The following is a 16,928-nucleotide window of genomic DNA, read 5'->3' as shown; positions in this document are numbered from 1 at the left end:
GATAATGAGTATGTTTTGATTTATTTCCTATAACCTTAATATTAAACTATTATTAAACCAATTATTTTTATTTATTTTTTGTTTATTATATTGTAGTAGTCCTGGTAGTAGTACATAAATCATATTTATTTGCATAATGGCATTTTAGTTTTTTTTTATTATAATTTTCTGTTTTGTTTTAACATACAGTTTAGTTATGCAAACATAAATGTTTATTAGAGGAAAATTATTTTGTAATATTTTATTTTTTAAATTTTAAATTTTTATTTTATCATCAGTGCTATAGTTTACCTTCCCTGTGTAGATACCTCTTGTAAACAGACACCTAACTTAACAGATGCTCATCCAAAAGCGCAATGCATTTGGTACCTCTATAAAGGGTCTTTCACACCTGTTCCGGCACGGTTCTGGCGCCAGCAAATCAAATTGAACGTTAATGTCTCGTTTTCACGACGCTCAACACGGCTTTGCAGCAACCGATATATGCATGAAATGAAACATTAGTGTGCGATTTGATGGACCGGAACCATGCCTGAACAGATGTGAAAGACACTTTACCTCCTATGAAAGAAGACATTCATCCAAAACTTATTATTCCTATTCAATTGATGTGTATGGTACCTTTCCCAAGAAAACAATTTTTTATAAACGGACACTTTTTCTTGAGGTTGTCTGCTTATTAACCAAAGGCTTACTTCATGTTCTTATACTGTTCACCCAACACAACTTGTGCATAAACTTTGTAATGCTATGAGATATACCATTGAATAATGCTGCTAATATCTGTCCATCATTGTCAGTATAATATTGTATAGCGTAATAATCAATGAGCTTCTAGATTGGCTAGAGGGTGAACTCCAATGTTATTGCAGTTCAAAAAGTGATTCTAGTTGTTTGCCAGATTTAAATTGTATTGTACATGTGTAGGTTACTGTGGTTTGAACAGAGCAAGTAGAAGCAGCTTTTGGGTTGTAATGCACTTTTTAAATCATTATTAAAGTTTGCAGAAAATTTATAGGGATTTTATTTTTCATGCTGACTTTTCTTGGCAATATGACACATGTTTTTTCTCATAAAATAATTTCTATTTTTGTATCTTTAGTATATAAGGCAATTTTTAAATTGCTTTAGTAATAATTAGTTTTAATGTAATATGTACTAATTTGAGTGAGACCAAACCAATCATGCATTTTAATATAATTGTACTATTAATAAATAAAAGGTATTTTACATAGGTAAGATATGACTATGTATATATTTAGGGCCTATATAAGTTAATTATTATTATGTGTTCTATTTTTAGATTAATTACACAATACTTAATTTAATGGTGATTTTTTGGAATTTTTTAATAACATTGACAATGAAGGCATTTTAGTTTTATCTCTGTACAGTCAAGTCGAGAACTTACTACTTTTCCAATGTACAACATTTCGGCTCCATCATACCATAACAGCCAAAGTGGTCTAATGGCTGGGTGTCGGAAATCTCAGTTTTTTTTTTATGTTCAGAGATTTCATATGTTTATTTTTTCACATTATTTCTTATTTCAGCATTATTTAGATATAAATACATTTTATTTTTCATTGGAGGCTGAAAAGGACAATTTAATTTCTTTTACTGTATTACTTTTAAAATCACCTTGCCATTCAAATTTTATTTGTATCTTGTAATAAATACAGTCAATCCTCTATGCACTATGACTTCCAAATATTTAGTACATATGTTATATAGAGGCTTCTTGTTGTGGAAATTGGGTGTCTTTTTTAGAATGTTAATTTTATAATATAGTTGCAGTTTCAATTTACTATGCATTATTACTTTAAAATATTGTCAACTCTCCCAATACTAGACACCTTTGTGCTAACCAAAGATGTCTGGTTTCCAGAAAGTCTGATATTTAATTGGAATCTGTTTTTATTGTTAAAAGAAATTTGGGACCTTTTTGTCCCCAAGAAAAGTCTGGTATTGGGAGAGATGACTGTACAATTTTTAAGCTCTGTCTACAATATCAAACTTCATGCGACAAAAAAAGTGTCCATTACGGTAGTGATATGACATCATCATGTTCATATATGGGCATGACATCACATTTTGTTGTCACATAAAGTTTGATAGTGTAGACAAGAGCTGTAACTGCAATTGCTAGGGGTGACAAATTTGAAATAGTGGGCCTACCTGTACTATCATTTAAAGGCGTTTTAGTATGGTGTAGAAAGTAGAGCCATGGCCTTAAAAAGTGATAAATATGTTGGCCCAGGTAATACAGTATTATGCTGGGTGACTGACCACACTAACTTTTTCCCATTATTAGGCAATTGCTCTCGTGGTTTTGTTCCATGAAAGAATAATTATACATACAGATGTTAAATGTTTATACCTCCATTTGCGGAGCCTGAAAACCCCTTCTTTACAATAAATGCATGTCTGTATTAAACTTGCATTATTCAGATTTAGCAAATAGCAATGTTACCATATATATTTAACTTGCATTATTCAGTTTTATTAAAAATTATAACAATTTTACCGTATATATTTTTTTTAGCTTTTAAATTTTATATTGCCAATACATACTTTGATGGTAATTATTATTTATTTAATATACATTTTTAGGCATGCCTTTGTATTTTCAAACCTCTGTATATAAAAATAAACGTTTTAAATAATTTTTTTTGTAAAATCACTACTAATTTATTGTGTGTACCAAAGAATTCAGTCTTAACTAACAAAAGCCAATTAAAAACCAACATTTAATCAAATCATCAAAGTCTCAATTTTCTTACAAAAATAGGACTAATTTATTTGTAATTTTACTTTCCAAATATACTGTATCTACCTTGCAGAGACAACTACTACTTTAACTGTCCCTCTAAAGGTCTGTCTACACTAAACAAACTTGTTTGACAAAAAAGTGTGATGTGCCCAAATATGGTAGTAATATGTCCAAATATAATAGTGATACGACATCATCATCATGTCCATATATGGGCACATCACATATTGTTGTCACATCATTAGTTTGATAGTGTAGAGAGAGCTTAAGAACTGGATAATTTCAGTTTAAACCAGACTACACATACTATAACCCATCAAACATAGATGTTGTATTTCCACATGAAAGAATCTTGAAGGAACTGGATAATTCCAGTTTAAACCAGACTACACATACTATAACCCATCAAACATAGATGTTGTATTTCCACATGAAAGAATCTTGAAGGAACTGGATAATTCCAGTTTAAACCAGACTACACATACTATAACCCATCAAACATAGATGTTGTATTTCCACATGAAAGAATCTTGAAGGAACTGGATAATTCCAGTTTATTCCAGACTCTGTACACTCTTCAAGAAACCTGATAATTCCAGTTTAAACCAGGCTAAAGCATACTAAAAGTCATCAAACATAACTGTATTGAACACTGTCATCACTATCGTCTAATGGTACTGCTATCTGGCCTGTATCTTGTTGATTCCATAACACTTCACATATTCCATTCATTATGTTAGCCACATCCTCTATTTCCGCATTGCCATCTAAAACTTTACTTCCGTCGCTCAGCAATCGGAACCGACTTACATTTTTAATGTTCATTAAAGGGACGCTGTACCGTTCTCTGAAATTGTAGATCTCTTTAGTGGTGATGTCGCTGTTGCGCAATTGCTCAAATTTTGTTCCGATCACAATCTTTGGAATGTTTGATTCGCAGATTTGCGCCATTTGAGCTGGTAGCGCTTCAAAGCTTGGTCTATCCGTGTACGAGAACAGAAAGATCATTGCATTTGCATTTTCTGTACAGGCCTGCAAAAAAATAACATTTAGTTTAGTCTCTAAAACAATATATACATTCCTGTAACTTTTTTTTTTAACTGATTTCCAAACAAAAGTCTCCAAAATACAAATTGAGTTTGAGATCAGATCAGAACTGATACTTTCTAAACTAGCCTATATACCACTAGCTACAATACACTTGACTTGGGCAAAATCAAACGCAAAACACTGGCTTCAGTTCTAAATGTCTAAGTAGGAGAATAAGCTAAATTGCGCACGTTTGTGGAAAACTGTTGTCTCTAAGAATCACTTTGTGCCATCAAATGGTGCCCATTCATCTGTATGACAAGCGCCGAAACAGATGGACAGTATAAATACCGCAGTCACTCTTTCCGTTTTTCCGAAAGGTAAACTGAGTTTGTTAAAGTGTGCACACAAGCTAGAAGTGTACACTGGACCTCCAGTTTCAAGTCATCTGATACAAGCACCAGAACAATGGTCCTCAACCATTGTTCTGAGCTATCACACTTCCCTGCTTGAACCTATTACAATTTTATGGCTATAGGTTGCAGTGCTTGGATTTGACTGCTTGTCCACTCGACTTAGCTATATAGTACTGCTCAGAATGTCAATTTCGTAAATCACTACTCAAATTATTATTTTTAATGTTTCAATTGTTGTATTAAAATATTTTCAGACTTTGTCTGCTTTTTGTTAATTTTTTTATATTAATTATTATACCTGAATAAAAAAAAATTATGTAATTTTCAAGGTTAAATATTTCACTTTACTGGCAAAATGTGATCAAACTTCTTCAAGATATTTTCTCCGGCATCCCATAGTTGCAACTTGAACATGACAACTTTACCATTTCTGTCTGCCAGCTTCACTGGCCAGTAAACTACAGATGTCTGCAGGCCTGAAGAAAGAGTAAGAAAGAAAACAATGATTTACCCAACTGAATCAGAAACTGGCCATGTCTTTTTGTTAAAGATGTATTGTCCCCCTGAAAAATAATTCTTAAAAAAGAATGTTGAATATTCCATTTTAATGTAACATAATAGTTATCCACTTTGACCAAAAATTGGATCGAAAAAAAATGTATTTACCTGAAAAAATGTGATTTAAAGCAAAAAATAGTCAAATTGGCTGCCAGCCAATGAATTTTTGGTTGAATTTGACCATTTATATTGTCATTTTATAGGTGAAAACATTTTTTTTTTTTCGTTTATTTTTTCTATGGAAGTGATTAACTTTATTAAAACTACAAAATAACATAATCAAAGTCTGATTTAATTAATTTTTTGGGGACAATACATCTTTAAGCTCTGTCTACACTATCAAACTGTATGTGACAAAAAAAATATTATTTGGGCACATCACTACCATATTTGAGCACATCACACTATTTTGTCGAACTAGTTTGATAGACAGAGCTTATGTGAATGGTATACTCACCTGGTGTTTCCAAATGGCTTTTGGGGACAGATAGTCCGCATAGTTTGGCCACGGTACTTGATTTTCCAACACCGGCTTTGCCCGAAATGAAGATTTTGTACGAAACAGTTTCATAAGTGAGGCCTGCTGTTAGCATTGGGGATTCTAGTGAACCTGGGAAAGAAATAAAATAAAGGGAAAATTGAAATATTTTGTTTGTTTTACTCTCATGCATAGTCATACCACAGTGACAATGTGCAATATGTACTGGCAAATATCAGAATTCACCTACTTCACTTCATACACAGTACAGTCAGTATAGTAAGTATGCTGTGTATATAAATGACTGATTTAGTGATATAGGTTTACAACTTTACCAAATATTTTCCGCTTTCCATTCCGTACAATTCCACTAAAATACTGCTTGCCATCATGTGTCCTGTGCCAGTTCTCTTCAAAAACTTTTCCTCCTCCAAGCATATTAATGAATTTTCTGTATCCGATTGGTTACAAAATCTTTCTTGAGTTAAAAATATAAAATTACTATGTGTTGTATTGTAATGTGGGTTAACAATGTTTTGTAAAGTTGAAGCAATTTGATAGGGCAAAACACTGTTAAAACCTGGAATTTCTTAGCAAGCCTATATAGGACGAAACGACTAATGAGTTTAAACCATCACCCTGGCCTTGTGCGATGTCTCCTGACTGACACTGACAGTTAGTAACAATGAGAAGGTAGTAGTGGCGGTGGTGAGCCTAAGTACAACATGACTAAGTAAATTAAATATGAAAAAAACATTAAACAAAACTACTATTCATTTTTCGAATACTTACATGTATTACTTATTAAAATTACTATATTATATATATACAAAATGTGTGTTTTTGTTCTTTAAATCAAACATTTCGGAGTACATTTCGGTGCAATGTTGGTTTTTTTTTACGAGACTCGAGCGAAATTAGTAAATAAACTAGGTTGGTGGTAAAAACATAAAGAGATGTAGTTTGACACGATACCACCGGTAAATTATATATGCATCATAATACCCTTTACAACATGCCGAATTAATACTATCAAGTCCTCCTGGTCAGTAGTATCAAAATGGAAGTAAAAATAAGTAATATAAGTCTTAATAATTTACCTGAAGAAATTCTTGAAAGAATTTTATGGTATCTTTCACCCTACAAAGACTGTGATGATGCTGCTAGGGTTTGTAAAGTATGGAACCGTCTCATTCGTGGTAAGTAAGAAGAAGTGTAGTTCCTTTCCCCTCATCATTCATTAGTGCTGGCCTTCTATCTAGCCTAGCTAGCTAAAGAGCCCAGGAAGGTAGGCCTAGGCTACTTTTTTGCTCTCTCTAATTTAATTCACTAAGTCAACATTCATAGTTTCCCTTACCATCATCTTGCTAGCTAGAATTTAGAAAGCTACAGACACAGTACACTGTATGTCCGGGGTTACTAGGCCTAGGCTCTAGCTAGTCGATGATCAACATCAACAATGTTTTTATTTCAATTTATTTAACTTTTTTACTGAATTTTTTTTTTTTAGGCATACAGCAACGTAGATATCATATATTTAAAAGCAATACACAAGATGGTAAAATACGCTGGAGTCACAAACAGTGCCCTCAAACACCAGTGACAGCTCGGCACTCACACAGTGCTTGTTACGTAGATGGCAGTATGTACATTTTTGGTGGAAGTTCTGTGTCAGAAACGACATTTAACGATATTTGGAAGTTGGACCTGACAAGTAGAAAGTGGTCACGTGTTATAGCATCAGGTCATAGGACAATTTTGTTTTCTAAGTCTAATAACATAATGCACATTGTCATCAATTGTACGACGCACCTATCCCGCAGGCGTTGTATTATGCGTCATACAATTGACATTTGACATTTGACATTTGACATGAATGTTTAAATATCATATCAACCTATCACAATTATTTTCCCTCGATCAGAGCAATTTGAAAATGTTGATATTTGACCTTAACCTTTCACCCTAACGACCTAACAAATGCAAATTTGTTCTTCCCCTTACCGAGCTGCACCCACCCACTAAGTTTGAAGACTGTGCGACCCCTACAGTAGTCTTTGAATAAACCCAGATAGCCAGACATAGAGTTTATGTAATAATAAATATAGTAAGATTATTAACATTGTAAAGAACAAAATATAAATCATCATAACTGAATTGATTGAATCTATTTTTTCTGTCTGGTTTTGTATCATAAATTCATCATATTCTATTTTAAATGCTTTTTTATGTGAATGGTATAATGAATAAATAAACTAAATTAACATTTTAAATACTGTACTCCATTAACTAAATATGCAATGTAAACTCTATATTTAAAGACAGTTTCCCTGCTATTTTTGACATTTAAAAGAAATAACCTAGTCTATATGACTATAATAGTCCGCATCCAAAGCTGAAGTACTGCCTTTTTTAATGACCTAGCTCTCGGCCTAGCATTTGCAATGATTTGCTAGGAATAAATCAAATTAAAGTAGGTGTGTTATTATAAAACAAATAAATCAATGTTTTTGTATTCGTTGAAAAATAGAGCAGTCAAATTTTCAACTCATCAACATCCAATCCAACTCATAAACATTCATTATATGTATACAGTTCTATATTTAAAAACAGTAATTAAAATTGATTGAGTTAAATTATCTTTTTTTTCAGGTAGTGGTCCTCGGTCCATGCCCTCTCCAAGAGCGTCAGCGTCTATGGTTTACTACAACGGTTCATTGATCGTGTTTGGTGGATGGGCGCCCCCACTCCCGTCACCGTTATATCCAGCTCCACGATTCTATAATGAGCTGCATGTTTATAGCATGTCGTTAAACCAATGGACAGCAATCACAACGTCATTGACACCGCCCCCTATGGCTGGACATCGAGCGACAGTTATCAAAAATAAAATGATCATATTTGGTGGATGGCAGGTTCACGAAAGGTTAGATTTGGGATAGTTTTTGTGAATTTTTGATTCAGTAATAAACCTCTGAATAAAATCTTTCAATTAATTACAACTTAGACAGTTGATGGAGTTATGGCTGTCAACATGGCTCTTGACGCATACTCTAAGAAAAGGAGAGGAAGACATTCTGTATGCAGTGGTGTAACGGCTATGAGAGCTCACTAGCTAAACCCAGGGGCCCCTGAGCTTATAGAGGCCCATGATCAGTGACCAGAGGTAAAAACAGGCATTAAAATATGCCGAGGCCTCCAGCATTGGAACTTGGAGGGCCATTGAGGTTTCCTAAACCAGGGGTCTCAGGCCTCTGCGTTACGCCACTGGCTGTATGTCAAGCACTAAATCCCCTGCCTTAAATTAATTAATTATTTGACCTAGTTATAGCACTCAACCTTAACTTATGACCTATGACCCCATAACCTTTGTTTTTTTCATTCCTTTAACAATTTTTATAGAGTAGGTCTGTAAAATTCATGTTTGTGACCCCATCGGACATTAATGTAACTTGTTTTTGGAAACCTATTAGGGGAACACTTTGTTGAGTCCAAAGGTGTCCCTTTAATGCGTTCTACCGTAGTGTGTATACTCTTATCTTATAATCAAATTAACTTCGCTGTTTTCCTATAATAGAAGCAATGATATTTGGGTGCTAAATATGGACACAATGGAATGGCACAAACAGGCAGCCAATAAAACTAAGCCACTTGAAAGATCCGGCCATGGTCAAGTAAAGATTAATGACCAACACTTACTGATCATTGGAGGCTGGGGAAAGAATGGAATGGTCAGTATTAATGTTCACCTTTTAAAAAATGTCTGCTAATCCCAATTACATTCTATTGAAGCATATTGACATGGACATTACTTTAGATTCAAACAAAATAAAATGGCTTTGAAACCGGACAATAGATTGACTTGACACTTTAGTATGTAGATCCTGTTGAGTGTTTTTATTCCAGAGGCGGATCCAGCATTATAGATTAGTGGGGCTAAATATTTCATAAATGGAAAAAACGATCTGTCGGGTCGCAGAAAACTAAAGTTTTTTTTTATTTTATTTAAAAAAATATATGGATGTTAAATTTTATGGGGCTTAAGCCTGTTTAACCCCGGTTTAAATCTGCGCCTGGTTTCCATGTAATTCCAAAGATTTACTTTTTATCAACACCTACCATTATTTTATAGATTTTCGAACTAATGTTCTCAACATATTATGTTATATTGTCATTACCTACCTCAAATTTTTAACATCAGTTCTGAAATTGATATAATTATTATTCATCCCAACACAAATGAACTTGTTGCTAACCTTCTATTGTTTAAGTATTATGATCCTCACTATGTTTTTGATTTATAGTAAATCAATAATGCATTGCTGCAGCTTGTCTATTGTTTTTTCTCAGGAAATTACCAAGGTTGACATAAATAGCCTTAACCTTAAACCGTAAGGAACCGTAATTACGTAGCCATAACATCGGCAGGAGTTCGAGGCTCACTCACTCCATGGTTCTGGTGGTAGAACGAGTCTTCTCGGATAAGGACTATAAACCGTAGGTCCAGTGTACACATCTAGCTCGTGTGCACTTTAAAGAACCTAGTACATCTTTCGAGATGAATAGGGAGTTACCCCGGTGCATTAGTACATCACAGCCACTGATCACCAACTGGGCCCTCTCTCTGGGAGACCAGTCATTGACTGAAGAGGTTACCCAGTATAAATATATATTTTCAATTCAATTCAAAAACATAGATCTGTGTTAAAATATGGGTAAAATGGTTATTAAGCTCTGTCTACACTATCAAACTAGTTTGACAAAAAAGTGATATGCTTAAATATGGTAGTGATATGACATCATTTATTTACTCATCGTTTATAAATACAGTTTCATAGCATAAATGATGGCAAGGATCCTGCATAGAGGAGTTTACACTTCTGTTTTCGCAGGACCCTTTTACATAAAAAAACATAAAACAATAAACACAACATAATAGATACAAAATTTAAAAAAAAAACATTTCTTATATACATTTTAGAGTTGTTCATCATCAAAAAGCATCATCATGTCAATATTATCGGCATACCACATTTTTTTTGTTACATAAAGTTTGATAGTGTAGACAGAGCTTTAGCTTGCAGTGAGCATAGGTTAATTCTACTATTATGAAATATGTTGAAATAACACTAATTAATAATTAATACAGACTTGATTAGCCCCTCTAACTGCGCCCCCACTTAGACCCACAGGATTACAACATCTTTGTTTTGTTTCAGTTATGTGATGATATCTGGCTCTTACACATGGATCCTTCACTACCATGGGATTGGATGGCAATAAAAATCGAAAACGCTACCAAGTCGCCACCAGAGATTTGGTGCCATCCCGTTGTGAAAGTCGGTGATGCAGTGGTGGTGTACAGTCGCAGTAAAAGACCGCAGTACAAACACCACACACCGGAAATGTCTTCTATGAGAACTGGTCCTCGTCCAGTTACCGAGTTCAGAGGAGAATCTGTCGCAGGCTCGAATAACATTGATAATTGCGTAAACGGTGTTCGTGGAAGTTTACAAAAAAACACTTTAAGTAATGCTCATGTAAAAGATAGATTTTCAAAAGGTAATCAACAGTCTGGGGAGTTACAAGACTTTCCAGGTTTGAAATGTAACTGCAAGTGGCCAACAAAACTGAAGACGAAACCGACAGTCACAGCAAAGTCACCACTGCAGTTGTACATTTTAGATATATCAAAAGTGTTAACAGATCACATTGTGAACTGGCAAATAGCTGCGCAAAACGGTTACGATGTTGACGATCAAATAATCAAGTCTTTTCCATTGGATCATAGACCACCACCAGAACGAATTTCATTTTATTCAGTTGTTTTAGGACAAGCGGAAATGGTGATGTTTGGTGGCGCCGTTTTGGACCCTGAAGTGGGACGAAGGACTACAGCAGTGAATTCTGCACATTTTGCATGTTGATGTCTTAACTTATTGTACTGTGGTATCATGAACATAGTGCTATGTCCACCCCTTGAAAAAATAGAATGATCCATCTTCATTTATTTTACCTTTTTGCTGAGCAAGTGATGAAACAACATTGCATGTTGCATTGTGGGATACTATTACTATCTCAAGCATTATGGGATACTTTATGAATGTCAGCTGTACTTTACATAATAAAATCAAATTTCCAAATGTTGTTTTTAAGTGATGCTGCAAACCATTGCAAAATATTCGTTGAAGATGAATGAAAAATTAGCATTCGATTCATTGGGAAAATATGCCTTGCTGTAATGTAAGGAATTTTGCTCTATACTCTGCATGCACTAAAATACATCACTGTTTATACAGTATAAACTAGGAGCTAGATTTGTAGCAAGACTGAAATACATTACTGTTTATGAAAACTAAAGAGCTACATTTGTAACAAATAAATGTTTATTTATGTGTTGTTATTTGTACGCATTTTTTGTTTTCAAATTAATTCACGCTCGCTACTTAGGCCTATTTTTTGACACAAAATATTTGAGGCAAAGATGTCATGGCTCATCCGCAAGAGAACCATGGACAAAGCCTATTAGTTAGGTTATATGCATTATCATGTATTATCAGTTTGATCTAGCTAATTCAATTTTTCAGAGTATTCTTTATGGCCAGGAATCGATGTGGTTATGTTTTCACGGTGCGCAATCAAAAACTACGCGGTCTACGCACGATTTAACGAAATCACGTTTGTAATCATATCTTCACAAGCATGAATCACAATTAAACAAAATTTGGTACTCATAAATTTCAGGTCATATTTCATCATATATGGCAATACAATTACGTGTGTAGCGCATATAATTCATACGTACGCGCGCTTAAAATTTTCAAAATCTACACTGTTATACAGTATAGTGGATAAATGAAAATGGAATGGAATGGAAATTGTTGTTTTACTGACATATTTTATTTCAAAATAATACAATTTCACGTTTTGCCCAATATATTTATAGCAGCAGCTTCATATTTTTTGTTTAACTTTTTGAAATTGATAATAATTAGGCCTAGTAATTAATTTGTATTACAGTAATTGATTATAATTGCTAGAATCATATTACCGGAAGTACCTTCGTCGGGGACTTTCTCTGGTGTTCGCATTGAACGCAAAAATGTTATCCTTAGTCGCGTGTATTTTACCAGTGGAAAAAATAGGCGTGATAAATACTGCTGTTTACTACACAGTAGCCCAATTGATATAGAATGTCACTTCCAGCGAAAACTACAAATCGGAGTGGAGTTGTGGCCTGGTGGTTATGATGCTTGGCTGCCAATCCAAGGGTCCTGGGTTCAAGTCCTGTCATATGTCAGGATTTTTTCTAATGACAATTTACAACTCCACTCCCAAAGACTTGTAATAAAGACTTTGTTTATGTAGAGCATTGTGTGAATATGTTTGTCTCGTGAACGGATTGCCACCTTTAAGAAGGATAGTGATTGAATTTGCTTATGGTTATCCTTGGCAATTTGCCTAAATATATAAAATAAAAATAAAAAAATAAAATAAATAAACTAGAGGTGCCATTTATCGTGAATTTTACGTGAGAGTACCATTTCCGGCCACCTAGTGTCATTTAACAAAATTCGCTTCGCCAATACCTGGTTTCTATTATGGCCCTGGACTCTTGGGCAACCCCTTAAAATAGTCCTGGGCTCGGTGGTCCTTGCTCGTATCTAGCAGCACTCAAGGTACCGAGTCCGTATTGTTTGTTCAATTTTATTTCTTAGTGTATAGATTATAGATACACATTATTTTTTTTTTTTAGATAAAAAGTAACTGTACTTAGGTCTTCATTATTATGTAACAAATGTGGTTTATGATAATTATACACAGAGGGATCTTTGATCGGATTGTGATACCGGCTATTGTATTTGCGTTAGCAAGATCCTATATTCATGTTATAATAATTAAAGATTCTGACAAAATCAATCAATCAATATATCTTTTAAAAATCAATTATCTTTATTTAAATCAATGCATATAACCTATAATTCGTCATAGTGACGAATTAAATCTTACTTAAACTTACTTATGATTCCTACCTGTACTCCTTAGCTTTAGATTATATTAATTTTTAATGTTTTTGTCATGCAATCCCTCCAACAATAAATAATACGAATATATAAATATATATATATAATTATTTTATTATTATTTAAATTATTTTTGATATTTTCACACTCAATAAAGCTTGGTTCCCACTAGCGACGCAACACAAGGACGTAACGCAACGCAAGTGAATTGACCAATCACAAGCGATGGCTTATTCGCTTTTGATTGCTAAAGCTTGGTTCCCACTAGAACGTAACGCAAGGACGTAAACGCAACGCAAGCGTTTTAATCAATGACAAGCGAAGTTATACGCAATTCACTTGCGTTGCGTTACGTCCTTGTGTTGCGTCGCTAGTGGGAACCACGCTTTAAAACGCTTGCGTTGCGTTTACGTCCTTGTGTTACGTTCTAGTGGGAACCAAGCTTAAGTGGCCTACATCCGTGACAGCACAACAATGTGTGGTATAATAGTGTGAAACAGTGTAACTATAGTACAAGATGCGTGATGCTGTTAGCCATCTTGGTACCAGTTTGGTTACCAATGATGTTGACACCAGTCTACCACCATGAGGTAGCATCTCCGACTTCAGACTGGGATGTTTTTTTTTGTTTTGTTTTTTTTTTAAATTCATTATCTTATCTAAAACTTATTTTAACTTAAATAAAAAAGATTATTGAACAAATTACTTATTTTAATGATTTGCTATACAATAATATAGCTCTAAAACCTATTATACGAAATTAATAAGGGAAATATTTTAATAGGCCAAATTACAATAATTATTATTTTTTTAAATTTGAAAATTTATTATTAAAATATAAACTCGTAACAACAATTTTTTTTCTTACTAACTAAAAACTTAAATCAACTAAATATCATTAACAATTTTTGTGAAAACTAATTAAATATGTTTTTTTTGTTTTTTTTTTCCTCCTTTTTTTGTATTGCTTACTAAAAACTTACATTAACTTAATAACGGGAATATTACTGAAAAAAATTACTTATTTTAATCATTATTATCAATAATCTATTTTTTATTTATTATTTGTATTATTAATATCCTCCTTAGAGCTTTTTTTTTCATTATAATGTTACAATAGCAATATTAAAATTAAATTAATTCATGTTTTAGTATACTTAGGAAATGCAAAAACAAATTTGACTGTCTTATCTATGAAATGTTGTATATCAGACAATTAAAACCTAGTCTGAATAAACAAAGTGACTCTGTAAAAGCTAAGCTTTTCCTTTGACAGGATGTTAGACAATAGGTCTTTTGTTATTTAAACTTTGACCCTTGGCTTGTGCTACTTAATAGTTGTTGTTTTATATTTTATTCATTGGACTTGATAATGCCCCATGATGGAGTCGAAACGTCGTTCTCTTTTAAGCGTTATTTTTATATTATGTAATAGCAATATTGTTTTTAATTTACATCACTTATCTTACTTTGTTTTTCTTAAGTACAAGTTATGCAGTAATCTACATTCTACAAAACGTTATTTTATATACTTAGGCCTATTACCTTACATAGTACAGTACTTAGATATTGCACATCTTGACTAATCTATTTAGTTTAACTTTTCTTCAATCAATGTAATCGTCTTATCATTCCTATAACTATATTCTAGATATAATCCCTTAAATTGTTTTGTCTTAACGTAAATGGTTACTTAAATTGTGTTTTAAATTATCTTAATTTGTTTAACTTTAAGAACTATCGTCATTATTCTCAAAATAGAATGAGTCTTGTAATTCAAATTTCTCAAGAATTGCGTTAATTATTAAGTAAGCTATTGCGGACGGCTTTACTGTTGTAAGAGATATTTTATTTGTAATCAAATATTTGACAGATTCGTGTCTCACTTTTTCTATTCTACGTTTGTTGTTGTTGGTTGTAGCTTTACTGATAGCAATATCGCAATAAATGTGAACAAAATCAAGACAAGTGACACTATTGATATTAAAGTTTAATATCTGTAATATTTTAAATTCTATTTGGGAAATTTTTTTAGGATTAAAGAAGCCAAGATTCCGGAGGCGGTCACAGGCATAAGGGATGATGTGTTTAGATTGGTATCGTTCAGCACATTTCAATGCAAGGCAAAATGATGCAATTGCCAGTTCTTCGAGATCTCCAAGTTTAAATGCTGTGTTATCACAGATTAGTACATTTTCTATAATTGTTAGGCTACGATGTACAATATCATTATCGATTATGTATTCATAACGTATGAGTTCAGATCGAATTTTACATAAAAATTCTACCATGTGATCTTTGACTGATTGTGATTCAAAATGTGCCCATGAATTTTCAGATATTTTTTCACGATTAATTAATGAATTAAAGTATTCTTTATTAGATTCAAGTTCAAAATTTTCATTTGAAATGTCGTTAGAATTGTTATCACCACTACCTGGAAAATGAAACAAAACATCACCATTTCCTACGACTACAACAGTGCTACTATTGCTACTACTAGACTTTTCTCCTATGCTGCTACTGCCACTGCTGTTGCTACTAATAGTAGGCCTACTGCCACCACTACTGCTACTGTTGGGCATAGTGCTGCTGCTGCTACTACTACTACTACTACTACTACTACTACTACTACTACTACTACTACTACTACTACTACTACTACTACTACTACTACTACTACTACTACTACTACTACTACTACTCCTACTACTACTACTACTACTACTACTACTACTACTACTACTACTCCTACTACTACTACTCCTACTACTACTACTACTACTACTCCTACTCCTACTACTACTACTACTACTCCTACTACTACTACTACTACTACTACTACTACTACTACTACTACTATTACTCCCACTACTACTATTACTCCTACTACTACTACTACTACTACTACTCATACTACTACTACTACTACTACTACTACTACTACTACTACTACTCCTACTACTACTACTACTACTACTACTACTACTACTACTATCATCACTGCTGCTACTAATAATGATGTCACTATCACTACTTCTATCACTACTTATTATGATAGGCATATCATTTGTATTTGGAGACAACATTTTGTCGTCATTAGTAGGCCTGTTTAATTCATGATTAAAATGAAAATAATTGATATCAGCTGATTTGTTTTCCGTTTTTATAAGTGTATTTAATTCGTGTAACTTACAAGTTGGGTTAACATTAGCGTTTCTTCTGACATAAGGACACCCCCTATTTCTAGGCCTAGCCCTTCTATTCCTCACCTGGAGGAACCTAGCATACTTAGCGGCGGAATACTCATTTGATCTCACCGCATTCTGGGCTTCTTCTAAAGAAGCATTATACCTTCTTTTAAATATCAACTTTGCCATAGCAGATGACGTAAGTATAGCAAACGTAATAGGAAATAGATGTATATTATTTCAAACTGAATTGCACGGTAAAAGTGGTTTTATTTCGTTTTAATGAAGAGCAAATTGAAATCACTGTTCATCGATTGAAAGAATTTTTCATTCTGACTTAAATTTGGAATAGTCGTTAGTTATTTTCGAATATTTGATGACGTAACAATGGTTGCGCTGTTCTATTGTAAGCGCGGTGAGCGCACTAACTAGCCAATTGAATACCACTATTTTACTAGC

The 16,928-nt window shown here is 33.3% G+C and overlaps 2 protein-coding genes across 3 annotated transcripts; one reads left to right on the top strand and one right to left on the bottom strand.

Moving 5' to 3' along the window:
• Window positions 1–2,413: 2,413 nt before the first annotated feature.
• LOC140045147 (ciliogenesis and planar polarity effector 2-like) lies at window positions 2,414–6,162 on the bottom strand. Of its 2 annotated transcripts, none has more exons than XM_072089913.1 (5): window positions 6,047–6,162; window positions 5,590–5,732; window positions 5,234–5,386; window positions 4,567–4,694; window positions 2,414–3,805 (listed from the first exon to the last, which is right to left on the bottom strand). In XM_072089913.1, the coding sequence occupies exons 2-5, from the start codon at window positions 5,690–5,692 to the stop codon at window positions 3,404–3,406; spliced, it is 786 nt and encodes a 261-aa protein (XP_071946014.1). In that variant the 5' UTR covers window positions 5,693–5,732; window positions 6,047–6,162; the 3' UTR covers window positions 2,414–3,403. The 2 variants fall into 2 exon arrangements, with proteins under 2 accessions (XP_071946014.1, XP_071946015.1); XM_072089914.1 differs by having other exon boundaries at window positions 5,590–5,728; window positions 6,047–6,153.
• A 128-nt stretch (window positions 6,163–6,290) lies between these two features.
• LOC140043800 (F-box only protein 42-like) lies at window positions 6,291–11,652 on the top strand. Its single transcript, XM_072088271.1, has 5 exons — window positions 6,291–6,453; window positions 6,765–6,998; window positions 7,907–8,180; window positions 8,832–8,985; window positions 10,474–11,652. The coding sequence occupies exons 1-5, from the start codon at window positions 6,315–6,317 to the stop codon at window positions 11,179–11,181; spliced, it is 1,509 nt and encodes a 502-aa protein (XP_071944372.1). The 5' UTR covers window positions 6,291–6,314; the 3' UTR covers window positions 11,182–11,652.
• The last annotated feature ends 5,276 nt before the right edge of the window (window positions 11,653–16,928 follow it).

Source organism: Antedon mediterranea, chromosome 3, assembly GCF_964355755.1.
Source record: "Antedon mediterranea chromosome 3, ecAntMedi1.1, whole genome shotgun sequence".
Taxonomy (NCBI): Eukaryota; Metazoa; Echinodermata; class Crinoidea; order Comatulida; family Antedonidae; genus Antedon; species Antedon mediterranea.
The sequence above is the reverse complement of the archived record's forward strand: the minus strand, read 5'-3'. Positions and strand labels throughout refer to the sequence as shown.